This window comes from Nelumbo nucifera, chromosome 2 (genome assembly GCF_055504915.1).
Source record: "Nelumbo nucifera cultivar China Antique chromosome 2, China Antique-T2T, whole genome shotgun sequence".
NCBI lineage: Eukaryota > Viridiplantae > Streptophyta > Magnoliopsida > Proteales > Nelumbonaceae > Nelumbo > Nelumbo nucifera.
In genome coordinates this window covers 55,327,168-55,340,375 of record NC_142650.1, presented here as the reverse complement: position 1 = coordinate 55,340,375, position 13,208 = coordinate 55,327,168, and the positions used below count along the sequence as shown (strand labels likewise).

The 13,208-nt window shown below is 35.9% G+C and overlaps 1 protein-coding gene across 4 annotated transcripts; it reads left to right on the top strand.

Moving 5' to 3' along the window:
• The first annotated feature begins 816 nt into the window (after positions 1-816).
• Positions 817-12,790, top strand: LOC104586344 (amino acid transporter AVT1C-like). 4 transcript variants are annotated; one of them, XM_088898688.1, is made up of 14 exons: positions 817-957; positions 1,229-1,366; positions 1,547-1,765; positions 2,332-2,666; positions 5,198-5,412; positions 5,974-5,997; positions 6,960-7,140; positions 7,574-7,793; positions 8,601-8,736; positions 9,039-9,062; positions 10,089-10,230; positions 10,350-10,393; positions 10,504-10,566; positions 12,316-12,790. In XM_088898688.1, the coding sequence occupies exons 3-14, from the start codon at positions 1,581-1,583 to the stop codon at positions 12,409-12,411; spliced, it is 1,665 nt and encodes a 554-aa protein (XP_088754814.1). In that variant the 5' UTR covers positions 817-957; positions 1,229-1,366; positions 1,547-1,580; the 3' UTR covers positions 12,412-12,790. The 4 variants fall into 4 exon arrangements, with proteins under 4 accessions (XP_088754814.1, XP_088754813.1, XP_088754816.1 ...); XM_088898687.1 differs by lacking the exon at positions 12,316-12,790 and adding an exon at positions 11,860-12,079; XM_088898690.1 differs by lacking the exon at positions 12,316-12,790 and adding an exon at positions 11,860-12,079 and having other exon boundaries at positions 834-957; positions 1,296-1,366.
• Positions 12,791-13,208: the final 418 nt, after the last annotated feature.

Sequence of the window (13,208 nt, the reverse complement as noted above, 5' to 3'; positions counted from 1 at the left end):
ACTGTCGAACCAATGACCCGATCATTAGGTCACGGGTTGTATACATACTAATTGTGTATGCAAACTTCGGGAGGCCATAACTTTGCACTCCTATGATCAATTGAGGCGATTTTTTTATATTGGGTAACTTTTCATAATCTATGTGTCGCAAGGCACCTTTTCTTGCTACTTTTGCAAAAAAAAAAAAAACCTTTTTTGACCTCAAATCACAATTTTTTATATTTTTATACATAAAAATTAAAAACATAAAATTAAATACAAAATAACACATATATCATGTCTAAAATATAACTATACATATACATAAAATATGTATTTATATACATATATATACACTTTAAAATATATAGACTCTGACATGACATGACCCGTGACCCAGAGGCAAAAACGGTTCGGCCTCCAAGTCGGTTATTAAAACACTGATTTAACATTAACTTATTTATAATATTAATATATTTATATTTTAATATACTTAATACTAATTTATTTATAATCTACTCAAATCGAGCCAACCTTGAATAACTCACGAGTGTCGATTCGAGTCGAGTTTGAGCCAAAACAAGAAATTCGACCGAACTTGAACTATGTGTTTTTGAGTTGAGCTAGAGCTTCATACTCGGCTCGACTCGACTTCATTATCACCCTGAAAACAGGGGGCTCTATGTAATTTAGCGACGTAATTGTTATATTTTTCACCATAAGTTCAGGACTCCGGGGTCCGGACGGTTCTCCGTATACTTCGTATGGTTTATTCCAGTAAGACTCCGGAATCCGGGACGAAGATTGAGACAGATCCCGACCGGGGTCAAAGTACTATAGTTACCAAACATGCTTCTAGGATATATAAATAGACGAGTGAATGACGAGAGAATGAAGGTCTCCGGTAGAGAAACATCTCTCTCTCTCTCTCTGCAGTTAGAGCTTCTGCGTGAACTAAAGTGGCTCAAGTAATACAAGGTTGGAACTTCGAAATTCTTGTTTTCTTAGAGCTTCTTCCATCGTTGATATTTCTTCTTGCCTTGTCCAACTATGGATTGCATATCTCTGATAACTTGGTTTCAGATTATTTCTTTATTTTGTAGCTTTTTTTCCAAGATCAAAATTCGACAATCCATGATTCAACGCTTTTTAGATTCTTTTTTTCTGAAACTCTACAGGTTAAGATTTTTTTTGTTCTCTCGCTGAAGTTCCTAAATCTATTAACGGTTTTAGTTTGCTTTGATCGCAGATCTCATGTTCAAGTTTTTGCTTTGCAATTTCTTCGGCGGAATATCTTTCTAATGATCTTTTATCAGGTTCATTGGTTGCATTCCACTAAGAAAAGGTATTCTGAAACGCATATATCGAGACGAAGTAGTTCAAAAAGGTATGTCAGATGATACATTCGCTTTTATCTCCTTGAGTCTGTTTCTACTGTATTTCGATTTATTTCTTTCAGTTGTGCAAGTTTAAAACCCTAGATTTTGGTTCTTTTATTGTTAATCCATTTAAAATATTTGGATGAAATGGCACTGGATGACTAAGGAAAGCTCGGGATCTTTTGCAGGAAAAGAGAGGCCTTTATAAATAAAGACTAGAAGATGCAGAATTCGGTTTCGGAGCAAAGCTTCTACATTGAGAGTGAAGATGAAGACGAAGAGAAGGCATATAATAAGGAGGGGGGAGACGACGGCAACGATTCGGATTCTTCCGATGCTTCTTCGGTCGGAAGCCGCCAGAAAAACAGACCCAGCTCTTACAACCCTTCGTGGCCACAGAGTTACAGGTAACGCTCATACCTGTCTCACTGTGCCCTTCCTCTCTGTTTCTCCTTTCTGTAATGGAAATAATCTGTTCTTTTATGCTTCTAGGATGCTATTGGTTAGCATGTTTAGATTCGTTATTTTGTATATAATTCTCCTTTTGGAGGACATTGTTCTTGCTTCTTAGGTCTTTAATCACTTTAATCTTCTTCTTCCTGGATGAGAATCTTGATTTTTTTGAGGGTGATACACAAATGCCCAATCAGTCCACCCTGGATAAAGCTCAATTGTATAACCATGGTGGCCTGGTGGCTGTGTTTCTGGCTTACTGTTTCAATAATTTGCCTCTGTTTTTTATATTTTAAAAGTTGTTTATGTACATTAGACCAGACAATCGGACAAAAAGCTAAAAGAAGAAAGTCATCAATACATCAATAAATGAGGTATTTTTTTTCTGAAATCCGAATTTTGGGCCTCAATCAACATCAACAAAGTTTTCTCTGAACCAGATTTGTTTAATAAAGGTTTTTCCTTTCACTGGATCCTTGATGGAATGAAACTTATAAGCTTGTTCTTTGTTAATTTTCAGGCAATCAATGGATATGTACAGCAGTGTTGCTTCTCCCAATATTGGGTTTCTGGGCACTCCTACATTGTCCAGATTAAGCAGTTCATTCCTTTCCTCCTCGCTAACAAGGAGACGCACGCCTGAGATACTATCCAATCTGATAAAGCCTCTGTTACCCACAGTAGCTGATGAACAGATACAACAGCAGAGGCGGAGCTCTCATTCTCTCCTCCCTCCTCCAATTCCCACCAAGAAACCTTCCTTAAAGAAGCTGACCGCTGATCAGAAACCCCACAAGGTGTCCCATGAACTCCCGGTTGCTCGCCACTGCTCTTACGGACAAACTGTGCTGAACGGTAAGTCTCCTCTGTCCTCTCCATATCCAAATTCCAACTACACATACAAACTGTTGTGCTGTCGGTGAGATAGTAGCTAGTCCACTCATTGCCTCATTGAATGGTTGCGAACTTACGATCTGTTGGTGAGTGCTGTCGTCCAATCTCGTGACGAGGTTGTGATAGTCGGGACCGCTCACTTGCGCCCATGTGATGCCCGCGGCCTGCGGCTGTGAGGGCCGAGGACGGTCGATGGCCGATGGGATTAAATTATATCACGGCCCTACTTAATACTTATCGCCAATTAGGCGTTACTCGTTAGGATTGAACATGAATAGTAGTGGGCTCAGCTACCTGCGTTCGTTTGAGTATACTATATTTATATCTCTTTCCCTCATGTTTCTACGAATAGAAAAACCATGTCTTCAGTCTCGATATCCATGAAAGGCTAGAACGACCCTCTACATAATGAAAGATGACTTTGTCGTTTAGACCTTTATTGTTCTTGCACCCTCTGGCCCCTGCCTCGGATGTTTTGTCTCATTCACGAGGGATGATGCAAAAAGCACGTTCCTGAGCTCTGAAGAAGCTCTGTTCTCAACTGGACGTTTAGTCTATTACCCGTTGGCACTTGGCCGTAAGCGGAATGACGACGACTAACGGATTTTCTGATTTTAAAATGGAGGCTGGGGCTGGGGCTGGGGCCACGGGCCAGGTCATCCTCCTCATGGATGCTGCAGGCTGCAGCGCTGGTGGGTGGTGTCTTGGTCTCGGTCGTCGCACCGAACCGATGGCTTCACTCACAGTCATTGGTCAGAATACGAGTGGAGATCCCAAATCCTGACTGCGGTGATGTGTTCATGCAAACAATGGATCTTGTGGAGCGCATTATCCTCATAAGTCTTCAATGCCTGAGTAGTCGACTGAAAATCCTGTCTCCGGTCTGCCAGTACTTCACATACATGCGGTAGCTTCTGTTATCCATTATTCAAATAAGGGCTGTCAATCGTTTTCAGTTTTTTATCTATTGTCCCAATTATAACCATAATACGGAACCGGTTTTATCTAGTCCCAATACATTCAGCACGGCTGCAAATTATAATTAATACGCCATTGTCCTGAGAATAGGGTTGCAAATAAGTCGGATCAGATCCTATCCGAATCCGATACCGATCTATTAAGAGGCGGATTCGGATATTTTTTCATCCTGATAAATTGGATCGGATCGAAAAAGTCAATCCATTAATTTAATGAATCGAATTCAGATATTAGTTGATTTGATCCGCTGTGACCCGATTTGCTCCATTAATTATGAAATATTATATATTATATATTTTAATATATTATTTATATTACATGATATAAATATAAGTCTAATTGAATCGGATTCGAATCAAGTATCCTATAATACATTCGAATTCAAATCATGCTTTTGAAAATCGGACGGACCCTTATCGGATTTGGATCAGTCGGGCTTTCTTAACGGAATGGATCGAACATGCCCTTACCGAATCCGATCTGATCCATTTGCAGTATACCTTGTCGGATCGATTTCAGTTCCCCCCCTACCCAACCTATTTTTTTATTTTTTAAAGCCCGAAGGCACATTCATTCATCAATCAACGAGTTCATCTCACGAGGGATGAACTCTAGCTATATTGGCGACAGTTTTTGACAGCCCCAAGAAGTTCTAGCCATATCGGCGACAGTTTTTGTATTTTGCAGGCCCGTCACACTTTGTGGCCCAACCCAGCCTTCAAGCTTTCCTCTTCTTGAAGGACTCTCAGACCAGGGTGACCGGTGAACAACGAAAAGCGGTTGGGTTAGAATTTTTCAGCCAGATGGGAAGATGGGGATTGACCCAATACATGAACTTTGCATTATGCATTGTAGATGAGTGCAGATCCATGTCTAATCCCTCCAATAATTACACCTACGAGTTCAAATGTTCACAGTTTTGCTCGTAATATTGAGCCAACCACAATGTGCCACAAGAGATCCGCTCATGTGGGTCCCACATGTAATGTGCTGTGCCATGACTGGCAGAGTCTACTCCGGTTTCCATTGGTGAACTGCTGTAGTTGGGCCTAGTTAGGGTGAATATTTTTGTTTTGACCGCTGGAACACCTGGGCCTGATATTTGGAACTTAACTGGAAGGGTTTATACTTTATGCCATATGGGTTGATTGGGCGTTTAGAAAGGTCAGCGGCTGGACCACCGTGGTAAGGGTATGCTATCAATGCACCCAATACCAACAAACCATTGCAGCCGTACATTGAACTAGCTGATTGGGACATGTTAGGAGCATCTGGTTGATGGCAGCTGATCGGAACTCGTTCGAATCAGACCTTAGACCGTGTCCAATTCATGCTATGGCGTGCCTATATATGTTGTGATGACAACAGTTAGCCTAATCCAGCTCAAAAACGAGGTGGTTCTCAAAGGAATCACTGGTGCTTGTTACATATCACTAATGTTTGTCTTTGCCTTACTTTGCCATTTTCCTGCTACTTGTTACATTTTATTATTGTCCACATAAATGTAAGTGCAGGCATCAACGTTCTTTGCGGGGTTGGAATCCTGTCCACTCCTTACGCAGCGAAAGAAGGGGGTTGGCTTGGCTTCTCTATACTCTTAATCTTTGCTATTCTCTCCTGGTATACTGGAATCCTTTTGCGCAACTGCCTGGACAGCGAACCTGGGTTGGAGACATACCCGGACATTGGCCAGGCTGCTTTTGGTACTGCCGGCCGTTTAGCAATATCCGTAAGTCACTTCCTTTGATAACAAAATTTCATTGCAAAAATCATACCCTAAGTCGGGATGGGATGCGTAGCAGTTTCCTAGCCAACAACCTTATCCCAACCCAAACTTAGCCCAATTGTGCATTGGAAACATTTGGGGAGAGATGTTCTTAATACATGACCGTGGTATAAGTGTGTAAAAATAATTTAGGGATAACAGATCTAGAATGTATTCAGCATGTAAACACATATTTATATGCATATATATACATTTATGCATATTCCTTTTTGATAAATTATATATATAAATGTATAAGCAAACACGTCGAGTGTGGTTGTGCCCCAGTCCAAAGATTTTAGCAATACCGACCTTCTCAAAGCAACGATCGTGCAAATATCATGAGAGCATGAGCATCGTACTGCACATGGATAGGGAATATTTTTTTATTAATTTAACATACATGTATTCCCCATGTGTAACTACTGATTCGTGCTTACATAATTTTTGGTTACAGACTTGCAGTTACTAATACCAAGGAGAAACATGACTGACGCTTTCCTTGTTTTTTCTGTTCTGGTGCAGATAATTTTATACGTGGAATTGTACGTAAGTATCCTTTCTTTCTTTTTTATGATTGACACGCTTTATTTGATTCTATTAAGGGAATTTTCAAATTTTAAATAGAGTAATGAATAGTGAGTAATAATTTCAAAAAAAAAAAAGAAAAAAAAAACTCTGTATGACTAGAAAAGATTAGGAGGAATTCGGCTTCAGGGTAAAGCCCATTCGACCGACTTTTACTGTCTTGCATTGAAAATATTTCTGTACTTGTATATTTTATTTCGTAGGAAGATATTCCTAATGCAAAATTGTAAAAGGCTGTTAAAATGTTATATGCACAGATTTACCCTGATAAAAGCCGATCTCAATTAAGAGTGATCAAAGTAGGAATTAGAGACCAATCAGGAGTTAACTCGTAATAACACTATAGCACAGGGCTAAAATAGAAAATCATGGCCTTGAACTTGAATACCACCAATAAATCACTTCATCTAATTTAAGGTGGGGTCATGGTAACAAATCAAAAGACGTTCACTTGCTTGTTTCAGCGCAAGGCCACGACAGTCAGTTTGATAGAGTTGCTGATCCCCTCAAGCCCCTTAAATTCGCAACATATTGGCAGTGGAGTGGAATAGGTCTCTGCTACAACGAGTTACCGCCTCATACCTTTCTATATAACTTGGCCCATCATAGTCTGGCCCAACGTTATAAAACCGTGACGCAGATAAAACCCAATCAGGAAATGGGTTCAATATATACGGGAGCACAAATGCACAAAATAGTATATAAGATATGATACACTCATATGCTTTGCAAAAAATGAAAAAAACCAGGGGTTACCCCTTTACGCATACACAATTCCACACGTTGGAATTCATGCAAGTATGACATATCAGGAGTGGGTGCCTGGGTGGGGAAAAACATGCCAATTGCTAGCGCAGTATCATCATTGATGTTCTCCCTCCTTGACCAATGTAAGAGCCAAATTTGACATCTCTCTCCTGCAGGCTTGCTGCGTCGAGTATATCATTTTGGAAAGCGACAATTTATCATCATTATTCCCAAATGCACATTTAAGCTTTGGCGGTATGGTGTTGGACTCCCACCATCTGTTTGCTCTTATGGCCACCCTCGCTGTTCTTCCTACTGTTTGGCTTCGAGACCTCAGTATCCTGAGTTACATCTCAGGTGAGTATATAACAAGATCTCTATCAGTCTCTGAGGGGGGGGGGGTGTATACCTGGCCTTTGTCTCCTAGAGACTTTAGCTTTGGCAGTGGATGCTGTCGATTCCTCTATACATTCGTAAGAGGCTAAAAGCAAGTGCTCGACCTGAGGGAGTTGATGGATGAAACAGTATAGGATTTCTAGGTAGTTGGTGCAACGGATTACCTTTTGTCACTTTAAGGCTAAAACCATTAGGATTATTAAAAGGATTTAAGGATTATTTATGAATTTCGATGCACCAATAGGATTTCTTGGTAGTTGGTGCAAATGGGTTACTTCAAGGAGCCTCTAGACTTAAGTTGTTCCCTCTTGCTTAGTGCTGGTAAAACTACAAAAATGTGAATAGGGTCTTTAGGAATCTTAACTGATGCATCTTTTCATTTTCCATTTTGCAGCTGGGGGAGTCATTGCATCTATATTGGTGGTTCTCTGCCTGTTCTGGATTGGACTGGTTGATCAAGTTGGCTTCCAGAACAAAGGAACTACTCTAAACCTGACCACCCTTCCGGTTGCCATTGGGCTCTATGGCTATTGCTATTCAGGACATGCTGTCTTTCCAAACATCTACACTTCAATGGCAAAACCAAGTCAATACCCATCAGCCCTCTTGACAATGTAAGTTTTTTTGCATCAACTCATTTGCTCTTCAATTTTCAAACCACCAAAAGTTCATTTTTTTAGATGAATTTTCTTTTGAAAATGTTTTAGATTTTCTTTCACCAGTTTGCATTTGAAATATGATCAATTTATACTATTATAATTTCATATAAATATTTTTACCCATGCACCATGTCTCATAATCACTTGATCAGGGTGATAGTTCATCAAACACCAACTTTTACCAGAATTGAGATGGGCAGTAACAAAACCTTCCCACGTAGGTGGTATTGATGCAATTCAAGTTGGTCGGGTTAGCAACTTAGCATTTTACACAGTTTGGACTTGGGCTTTGGGGATGGGCTTATTCAAATTTTGACAAAATCCCAACCTGAGCCCGCTCAAATTGCATCCTAGTGTTTGCTTGTTTGATAAATCTGACCAATGGTCTTTGGAAAGCTAAAAAAACTCTAAAAATAGTTCTAAAGTGGGTTACATGTAATATTATAATTATATGAGGCTTCTATCGTTTATGGAAAAATTCTATAAGATTAACATTATTTAAGTGATCTCTTAATTTAGTAAGGAAGATATCAAATGCTTTATTATAAGTTTTAGTGTTTGAACTGGATGTTTAGCTGGACAATCACCTAACTTTTGAAAAGCAAAGTTTTCTAAGTTCAAAGGTGTGTTAACAAAAAATTCATTTTTTAAAGAAAAGACCATTTGTTTCATTATTTAGGTGGATTGGGAGCGGATTTTTTGTTTTTAAAATTTCAGAGAATTGTACTTTTTTTTATAAAGTTTTGCTTTCTTGTCTTGTAGTTTTATCATTTGCACTTCAATGTATGCTGGAGTTGCTCTGATGGGATACACAATGTTTGGGGAGAAAACAGAGTCACAGTTTACTCTTAACATGCCCCAAGATTTAGTTGCTTCAAAAATAGCTGTCTGGACTACGGTACACCACTAAAACCCTTACTTCAATAGAGATATTCTCATTTGGCTTATTCTTCATTTAGGTATAGCATGAGTTGGCATTGGAGTTTCATGCAAATATGTTTTGATACAATGGGGCTGGTCTATTTTTCAATTTTTTGTTTCAAGAGAAATCATGATTAAGAGTATTAGATCTGCTATTTGTAAAGTTTTGAATAAATAAAATTTCATGCTTTGAGCATCATAACATGGTGCATGTTACAATTAGGCTATTAATCTACAATTTCATGGTTTTAACAATATTATCATTTTATTTTTGTGCAGGTGGTTAACCCATTCACTAAATATCCTTTTCTCCTAAAATTTTCATTTTATTTGATCATATATTATAGTCATGACAGTAAAATTTTTATTTTATGTAATCTTAAATGATTTATTCTCATTAGATTAAATGGTTGGATTATCTTGGTTTTCACCCACAAAAGAATTAAAGGTTTACCTTGTTTATTGGATTAATTTCTTACCAAACTTACATGCAAAGTTCTAAAAATCATAACCGTATCAGAAATCATAAGATTATTTATATTTTTATAAATTTATCAAAAAATTAAATATAAATATATTAAAATGTTAAATATATATAGTAATATGATTCTACTCGATTTTTAATCCATTTCTAACATACATGAACCTAAAACAATGTAATTTAACACTTGTACAATAGAAACCTAAGATGATAAAATCAAGTTTAACTTGAAAGTAAAATAATTTATATACGATTGATCTTTACCTTAACATATGATGTAAAACAAAATCAATGTTTGGTAATGTTTTGAAAATTGTAATCATATCGTAACTTGTAAGATTATTTATACTTTTTACAAATTCATCAAAAAAATAAATATAATTATACTAAAAGGCTATACCCTATTTTTAATCCATATCTAATATATAGTTATCTAAAAGAATAGAATTTAAGATAATAAAATCAAAGTTGACTTAAAAGTAAAATAATTTGCATACAATAGTTCTTCAGCGTACATATGATGTAAAATAAACTCAATATTTAGTCTTAAAAAATTTAAATAAATCATTTTTAATAAAGATTTTAAAACAAGTCTCTCTTGAAAAAACTAAATGTAAAAAATAACAAAGTAGTAAACTAATTTTTTGATAAATTGTAAGATTTATAAATTAAATCATAGGATTCAAGCAAAAAGTATAAAAAGATTCAAACATGAGATTCGGATTGTGAATCATATCATAAATCGTAAAATTTTTACACATTGTTTTTATGTTATATTTTTTTAACTACTTCATGTTTGATTGTTTGGTCTATACACAAAAGACATTCCTTAATTGGATTTCACATATGCATTAACCATGACACCAGTGGCAATGAGTCTAGAAGAATTGATTCCATCAAATCATCTTAAATCTCACATGTACGCAATCCTCATCAGAACAGCTTTGGTTATCTCCACCTTGCTTGTGGGTCTCAGTGTCCCTTTCTTTGGTACGTCTCTCATCAAATTAGTATGTCAATAATTTAGTCATTTCTTAAATTGTTTATAACTAAGGACAACGAGCATACTTTGATCAAATTTTTAATTAATTTTCTATTTTCACCTTCAGGTCTCGTGATGGCACTGATTGGATCTTTACTCACCATGCTTGTTGTAAGTTCTTTGGTCCAAATCTCTATTATTGAGTTTTTTTGCTTATGCTTGGATCATGGAATCAAAGCTATTTTTTATATGGATTGAATTTGATAAATATTTTTTGGCAGACTTTGATACTTCCTTGTGCTTGCTTTCTTAGCATTTTAAGGGGTAAAGTCACACTGTTTCAGGTATGCGCTCAAGTGCTCCACACATCCAAATTACCATTTGGCGTCTAGCTTGACCATAGAATCCCCTTATGATGTAAATTTTAACTTGCATATCTAAATAGCATGATAAAAATATGGGACATAGTTGGTAATTAAGGTTAAATAACCCAAAAGATTCTATATACCAACAAAGTTAATTAAAATAGAAATCTATTATTTAATCCTATTCTTAGATGCTTATGTGATTTGTAAACTATGAAGTTATAGAGGTTACCTGTGTGGGCATTTCATCATTGCATTTACACTGTTTTTGTTGCAAAAAGAAAAAGAGATGGAGAAAAAGAAATTAAATGAGAAAGATAAAAAGAAAAGAAAAGAATGAAAATATAACTTTTCATATATCGTTCATTTTTCATACATAAAAAACAATACAATACAAATAATAGTTAATAGTGGGACCACTGTTATTATTATTCACTATTTCATATATTTTCTTTCCCTTTCTCTACCATTTAGAAGGGGGAAAGTTGAGTTAATAGGAAATTCAGTTTTTAATTTTCTCATATGCTTTTTTTCTTTTTAGTTTTTATACAACCAAATCATAAATAATAGAGTTCCACTTTTCCCCTTCTTTTTCACTTCTTTGTTTTCAAGGAAAGCATTAATGATTGAGGTGTCTTAAAAAGCCCCAACTAAGGATTAAAATATCAATACAATATGCATTCAAATGCACATGAAAAAAATATATATATTGGGTGTCGAGTGTATCAATACTTTAATCCTTGCCAACCAAGTTATTGAAATCCTTGTATGTGACTTTTGAAGAGTGTGGATTTCATCTTCATTAAATTTTCTTTAAAAGCTTAATAGCATAATTGATCTATGCTTTTCACATTTCCACCTAACTATAATCTTGCACGTGGAGACTACAAACTGGTTAATCATAGGATGATTTATGTGTAATATCAGGGAGTGCTCATAACTTTTGTTTCTCTTTTATGCTACTACTTTTCAAGGCAAACTTATTGTGATTTGTTGCACGAGCACTTTTTCTTAAAATCAAAAAATTATGGTGTGATCTGAAAGGATAAAGCATGATTTAAGTAGTAAAATGTCTTTTAAGCAATTCAAATAACTTCTACTTCCAATTTAGTTTAGATTTTTATTTAAGAATAAAAGGAATGTCATTAATGCATCAAACGTGCCGTGTCTCCATATATGGTTTTTGATGTTCTAGAGAGTATTTACTTTCACCTCCCATTGCTTTCTATATTGTAGTATTTGATAGTTAATTTCTTCTTTATCATGTATCAGTTTGGGCAAGGATTTGGGGACTTTCATCTTCTATGGTATCATGACCCATTTTCTGGTGTCATACCACAAAATGCTCCTCAAGTTATAAATATTGTATAATGTTGCATCATGTAGACCAATGCTATAGTTTTTCACCCTTGAAAGATACAAAAATTGAATAGGATGCAATATTTACAGCTTAAAGTTCATTTGTAGTAAAGATGCAAAAAAAAAAAAAAAACTACATAGTTTGGCAGTAAATGCCAAGCAGATGCTAAGAAACTATGTAGTGGAAACCTTATAGAAGGGAAAAGAATAATGAGAGAAATATTGGTCACTGGTATTTTTTTATGAGCAATTACATACTTGTGTTGGCTTATTAAGTGATTATCACCATGTCAAATATAGGTTTTTCTTTCTTTTTGCTATTAAATATTAATACATGTTAAAATATTTTCTCTTTTGCCTATTTTGTAGGGAACCATGTGTATTTTGATTATTATAGTAGGTGTTATATCTTCTGGATTTGGAACATTTTCCGCCCTTTCTAAAATTATAGAGAACTTGAGTTGAAGCATTGGAGTTCATGCAACAAAAAGAAAGGATATCTTAATTATGTGGATCAAAACCAATGGTACTCAAATTTTCTTATGAGCTCATTCAGGTTTATCAATTCTTTTGAAGTACATCTCAACAAGACCTTTCAGTTTCACATGCCATCAACTCAAAGCAATGCTGCTATATGGACGCAGTGGTATGTGGAAATAAATCACTCCACCCTCACAGCGTCTGAAATTAATTCATCAATGACCATTTTGTAGATGTCATATTAGACACAAGGGTGAGATTTTGTAGAAAGATGTTAACTTATTAGAATGTTTAGATGTACAATAATAAAAATTGTAAAAGGTTCTAAATTAGCAAGGCTACATATGGTACCCATTGGTCCAAATTCGATTTTGAATCCTTGTGTAGACAAATGAGCTACACAACAGGGATGGCCCAAACCTCTATCCCCAACCCTGGTGAAGGAAGACTCGACCCCAAGTCTCACACTACAACAAATTAGTTAGAGGTTTTTATTAGCAAGCTATTGGGCACTTTCCTAATCTTATCATAGTAAGTCAATCAAAATTCAATCCATTATTGGATTGATTATGGATTTATCCCGACCCAAGATGATTCGGTCCAATCCAGTAATATTTGAATGATCACCTTTATGTTTATATCTACGTAAAATAAATGTGTATATTAATAAAGTTGATCCGAGTGATGTATGTTTGTTAAAGACAATTAGGTACTCCAATTTACGTCTCATAAGAGTTATTTTTAAGATATTTCATTTATGATATGTAATGGATAAAGTTCAA

Bases quoted from the DNA above. Each gene is read 5' to 3' on its own strand.
- LOC104586344 (XM_088898687.1), top strand. From the start codon at position 1,581: ATGCAGAATTCGGTTTCGGAGCAAAGCTTCTACATTGAGAGTGAAGAT. The intron at 7,141-7,573 runs GTGAGTATATAA...TCCATTTTGCAG, and splicing joins TATCCTGAGTTACATCTCAG to CTGGGGGAGTCATTGCATCT. The intron at 10,394-10,503 runs GTAAGTTCTTTG...ATTTTTTGGCAG, and splicing joins CTTTACTCACCATGCTTGTT to ACTTTGATACTTCCTTGTGC.